Here is a 6,369-nt window from a genome sequence, read left to right on the forward strand (position 1 = left end):
GTAAACAACAGGGTTCACGAAGCGGGATTCGAACCAAGTCCGAATAAGTGTTCGTATAAACTCTTATTCGGACAACGTAATGTGTGTGTGTTTGTGTGTATATATATATATATATATATATATATATATATATATATATATATATATATATATGTATATATATATATATATATATATATATATATATATATATATTACAACCCTAAAGTACAGTCCTACTTGAACTTCCGTGGTTGTAATGTGTCTCACATTATAGGAAAGTTTTTTTTCTCTCTTTTTTTATGTCAGGAACTATGCGTGTTAGTCGATCTAAGGAATATTTGGAATATAACTCCTCTTTTGTTTATTTATTTTATTTTATTTTATTTTATTTTATTTACTTTTCTGATAGTGAATATTGAGAATAACCATGAATTTTCCTTCTTTCTCTCGTCCCCTATCGAGGTGCACACACGCGCACGCAGATATATCTAGGTGTGTGTGTGTGTGTGTGTGTGTGTGTGTGTGTGTGTGTGTGTGTGTGTGTGTGTGTGTGTGTGTGTGTGTGTGTGTGTGTGTGTGTGTGTGTGTGTGCATACATATATATGTGTATGATATATACATGTATGTATATATATGTATATCTGTACATATAATATATACATATGTGTATATATACATGTATGTATGTGTGTGTATAATATATATATATATATATATATATATATATATATATATATATATATATATATATATATATATATATATATATATATACCTGTCAGTATATAGGTTTGTTTTATACTGCTTAAAGTTTGAGTAACCAAAGGATTAAATAAGTGCCAGATACCGAACATTAAATTATATTATTCTGTATACATAACAGATATTCAAATATATAGATATAACAATCAGCCAATCTTCGACTGACTCATACCACTCACTGGTATATATCTTTCATTTTATCACAATTTCATGCCATAAAATTGGGGATTTTCTGGTATCTATTCCTAATGATACGTATAGTGATATACATGTTGATTTCTTATCACCAGAAATCAGGATATTATATACATATGAATTATGATAGACATTTTTAATGCATTTCGGAAAGGGGGGGGGGGGTGTACTCGAAACATCATAATAATAAAAATGATAATAAAATGCGCTGTTTGTTTCTCACTAAATTGTAGAGTATTCTTTAAGATAAATGAAATGCCACTTTATTAATACATCATCGTTGTTGTTGTTGTCTCTGTCTATATGTTTGTCTTTGTGCTTTTTTTCTATAGCCTTCAATAAAAGCTTTTTATCCACTTTCACTAAGTAGATTTTCTGCTTCACTCGACATATTCATATTAAATATAGTAGAGATAGTCAAACGAACTTTCTTTTTCTCAAATTCATTCAATTTTTTTTCCCAAGACTGATTCACAAAACTGAGGTTCGTGTCGTTTTCAGTCAAAACGAGGTAGTTTATCATTGGTATGACTCTCTTGAGATCTTCAGTGTAAAAGGTGGAAGAGAGAGAGAGAGGGAGAGAGGAAGAGAGAAGAGAGAGAGAGAGAGAGAGAGAGGAGAGAGAAAGAAAGAAAGAAAGAAAGAGAGAAAGAGAGAGAGAAGAGAGAAAGAGAGAGAGAGAGAAGAAAGAGAGACAGACAGACAGACAGATAGACAGATAGACTGAGAGACATCAGACAGACAGATAGAGGCAGACATACAGATAGACTGAGAGACAGGCAGACAGACAGATAAATATAAAGACACCTAAATAGATAAAGGACAGACAAAGACAGAAAAGAGAGACAGACAGAGAGAGGATGAAAGTGTGTGTGTGTTCGCTTATGTTACGTAAAAAAGGACCTTATTATATACTTTTTACATCTTATAAATGCGAGGCAACATGAAACTATCATATTTACAAGTAGATTAACACTGAAATATTCACAGGTATATACACAGAACATTAAGTATAAGCTGACTAAATGTATGGTCGTCTTTGTTTGTTGGTTTGTTTCTCCTGGTCCCTAATCGGTTCCAGGATTTCTAAGTGTAATATTGAAATATAATCTTCACTTCTTTTTCATGATTGAGAATTATGGTCGTTATTCATTCAAAATAGAAGATTTTTTTTTTAATAGAGGTATTCCATTATTGGATCCTCTGTTTATTCATGATGAAAAAAATAATTAACAAATGGAATAATTCTCATTGCAAGCCCGATGAAAATTAATAAATAAAAACAGTAATAAATAAATGTAATAAAGTAATAAATAAAAAAAAACCATATCCGAACCTGCCTGAGGATGGCAAAGGGGTTCTAACTTTGGTCGTAACGGTCGTAACGGTCGTAACGGTCGTAGCTATTCAAGAATCTAATCCATGGCCGCATCCTCTTCCACCAGGCACTCTGCCCCGATCCCCTCATCTATGCTGATCTGGCGTTGGGCGCGCGCCTTGGCCACCTCGCCGCTGTCGACGCTCCCCCGCCCCGAGTCCGGCACTTCCGGCGCGCGGTCCGGCCCCCCCGCAGTCCTCGGGGATGGCCATCACCTTCAGGATGGACATGGAGCCCTTCCTCCGGGCCAGGCGCTCGCAGGGGGGCACTCCCGTGAGCGACGTCTCCCTCACCAGCGGCGGGAGGGACTGCTTCTTCCTGATGTAGCGCGAGAGGGACCTGTCGTAGGGCAGCGAGAGGTACTTCTTGTCCCTGGCCTCGTAGTCGCCCGTCGGCAGCTTGTCCAGACTCCGCACCCGCCGCAGGGGAGCCGCGGGGGCCTTCGCCGCGCCCTCAGCCAGCACCCGCAGCGAGAGGGGCGTCATTGCCATCTTCCTCCGGTGGACGGCGGGGGAGATGCTGCCGCAGGCCATCGCCTGGAGGGCCAAGGGCGTCGACGTGAGGGCTGCGGGAGGAGGGGGCGAGGGCGGGGGCGTCGAGGGGTCTTCGCGAACGCTGCCGAGGACGCTGGGGGCGGAAACCCTTCGCGTGGGTCGTGGGTGGAGGTGGAGGTGGTTCTGGCTGTGAGTCGGCGTCTCCGCGTCGAGGTCGTCTCCGGAAGCCATGACCGCGCCTGCAACACGAAGGCGGTCGTTAAGGGCGTTTTTCTTACGCTGGAGGCTACGGAAAACGATTCTAGTGCGGTTATGATTACAAAAAAGCATTGAATGTACCTGAAATGTTTGATTTTGAAATGCAGTATAAAAAATCAAATCAAATAAAAAAATAAAGGATGTACTAATAAAAACAATAACAATGATAATAGTAATAACAATAATAATAATAATGATAATAATAATAATGAACGAATGCTAAAAAAAAAAAAAAAATCAATTAAGTGACCTGATATTTAGATTAAAAAACTCAGGAATCAAAATGGACAATATGAGTAGGTGAGAAAGATGCCCAAAAGCTGAAAAAAATAAGAAGCTTCTTAATCATCACTAGTTTTTTTTCTGTAGCAAAGAAAAAAGTTAAATAATAATAATTGTAATAGTATAACTAATAATAATAATGATAAAAATAATAATAACTATAATAACAATAATAATAATGATGGTGATGATGATGATAATATAATAATAATAATAATAATAATAATAAAATAAAAAATAATAATAATAATAATAATAAAAATAATAATAATAAATAATACTTATAATGATGAGGATAACCATGATGATAATGATGATGGTTAGGGAGATGATGACAAATTAGAATATAAATCTTAAAATAATGAATGAACCGAAATAGGAGAAAACGATGATAAATAAAGGTTTATGAACATGATCATTTAAAAAAAAAAGTGTTATTCGTTATCTAATATGGTTATGTAAGTAACTAATCTATCCAGACTATAGCCAGTATTAGTGAAACAAATACTGTTTATGATAAAAAAGGGTGCTGTTTCAAGTGTGTGTGTGTGTGTGTGTGTGTGTGTGTGTGTGTGTGTGTGTGTGTGTGTGTGTGTGTGTGTGTGTGTGTGTGTGTGTGTGTGTGTGTGTGTGTGTGTGTGTGTGTGTGTGTGTGTGTGTGTGTATGTGTGTCTAGGTCTCTCACTATGCCAGGATTAAAGGTACATCTTCCAAAAATACGTTTTATTCCACGTGCAAGACTCAGTTCTTACATATAAAAAAGGACACACGATTGTTTAATTATATTACACAGATCAGGCACAAATGTATACAAAAAAGGCCTAGAGGAGGTCAGTTGCTCTAGGAATGCTCCATCATGCGAGGAAAAGTAATGAAAAGTAACCAATAGGAGCAGCTATGACGGCAGAGAGGAATCCTTTAGTTTACCCTGATGGGTCGTTTTCTTTGTACATTGGAGGCGAGGACTAACTAGTCAAAAAAAAAATCGGTTTGGACAGCAACCGAGGAGAAAATAATATACATACAAAGGATTAAGAGGGATCAAAAAGGTAAACAAACAAACCTCTGTTATCCAGTGAAGAGGACAACAAATAAGGGGAAATAACAAAAACAGTAAACAAATACACAAGAAGGAAAAGCAACTACTTGGCAGGACTGGGGAGTAACGAAGAAAATTTTTTGAAGGGTTACCTGACGGAGAGGCTCCCTGAGGTCAAGACATACTACTGAAGATGCTCACGAGGGGAAATACGGGGTGGGGAGTGACACCTGAGGGGAGAAAGGGGGTGAATCACAGCCAGTGACTCACGGCATCGTCAGGTGAGTCACGAGAGGACAGGCACTAAGTCACAACGCGAGTCAGGCGACGGGGGAGGAATGACAGACCCCTGTGCGAGGGGGAATTTCCTCGTTTCGAGCATAAAACCACGAAGGAGACAAGAAAGGAGGGAAATACAACATCGAAAACAACATCGATGCACAAAGGGGAAGAGGAGTTGAAGAAAAAAAATATACAACAACAACAAGAACAGATAAAAACACAATACGCAAAAAAAAAAAAAAAAAATGCACGTAGTGGTTTTTGTTTTTTTTATCAACATGGTAGAATATCTTACCATTCAATAACAACAAAATCACAACACCGAAACAGACTCATAATCCACTTACGAAAGAAGACAGAAAAAAAGAAGTAGAAGAGAAGAAAAACTCGAAAACTCACAACTAATTACGATGAAACAACACCAACCCAAACACCAAGGTTAAGTGAACAACACCAATCTAACACCATTAACACTCTAAGGGGCGGGGGGCTGGGGAGAGAGGGGGGGGGTGGTAAAAAGTTGAATGGGGAAGGGGGAAGGGGGGAGGGGGGAGCACACCTGACCTACCTGTCTGTCCGGCTTCCCTACCAAGTGACGAAGAAAATTCGAAGAGACAGCAATCTGCAACAAGACGCTGGGTTCTCAAAGCCGGTCAGAGGGAAACGAGGAAAGAAACACAAAGGCATTGGTGATCTTTTTTTTTTCTTCTCCTTTTTTTCCATCTTTTTTTCTCCTTTCTTATCCATTTTCGTTCAGATGGAAGGAAGGGGAGGGGTGGAAGGGGGAGAGAAAGGAGGAGGTGAAAGGGGAATAGGAGGAGGAGGAGAATGGGGGAGAAGGGGAGAAGGGAGGAAACGAGATGAGGAGGAAGAAGGAACAGAGAGAGCAGAAGATCATGGGAGGAGGAGGAGGAAAAAGAAGAAAAAGGAAGAGGAGAAAGACAAAGGAGAAGGAAGCAGACAAAGGGACAAGAAAAGGAGAGAAAAATAGAGAGAAGAGGAGGGGTGGGGAGCAAAGAGGAAGGAGGAAGAGAGTAATACCGAGGAAGAGAAAGGCGGAACATGGACTCCCTCTATTTCCCTCCTGCGTGGACCAAGGACATACCTTCTTTACCTCATTAATAATCATGGCGTTGATCTTTGTTATGGTTATGTAAGTAACTAATTAGTTCCCTTTCCATAATTTTTAATTTTTATTTATTTTATTATATATATATATATATATAATATATATATTATATATATATATATATATATTATCTATATATATATATATATTCATTTTCTTTTCTCTCTTAAAAAAAAACTGATATGTACTCAGAATGAAATCATGTTCGACAGAAGAAAAGAGAAAATATCGAAAGGTAGATATCAAAGGATCTCTCCTTTTTTCTATCTCTCTCTTTCTCTCTTTATTATTTTTTATTGTTATTCTTTTTCTTTTATTTGTAAATGTATCTATACATGAAACAACATTTCTGGACGACTAAAAATGGATTTTTAAACGGCAACCAAACTACAGTAGTTTCCGCTGAGCCGTTGCCATAATGAACAAATCCTGCGAAATGTAATATAATGTATCTTTTATTTCCCTCGTTAATCCCAGCACAAAAACGCAAGAGACCCATCTGCAAACCAAAATATATATATAATTATGACAAATTGTATTTCGAAAATCTGAACAAAAACGTAAACAC

The 6,369-nt window shown here is 38.0% G+C and overlaps 1 protein-coding gene across 1 annotated transcript in view; it reads right to left on the reverse strand.

Annotated features, from left to right (window-relative positions):
- Positions 1–2,105: 2,105 nt before the first annotated feature.
- LOC119596900 overlaps positions 2,106–6,369 on the reverse strand; it is a 13,060-nt gene continuing 8,796 nt past the window's right edge. Inside the window, 2 exon segments of the mRNA XM_037946261.1 lie at positions 2,106–2,498; positions 2,500–3,050. Of these exon segments, the coding sequence (XP_037802189.1) occupies positions 2,355–2,498; positions 2,500–3,050 (695 nt within the window). The 3' untranslated portion in view covers positions 2,106–2,354.

Source organism: Penaeus monodon, chromosome 38 (genome assembly GCF_015228065.2).
Source record: "Penaeus monodon isolate SGIC_2016 chromosome 38, NSTDA_Pmon_1, whole genome shotgun sequence".
Taxonomy (NCBI): Eukaryota; Metazoa; Arthropoda; class Malacostraca; order Decapoda; family Penaeidae; genus Penaeus; species Penaeus monodon.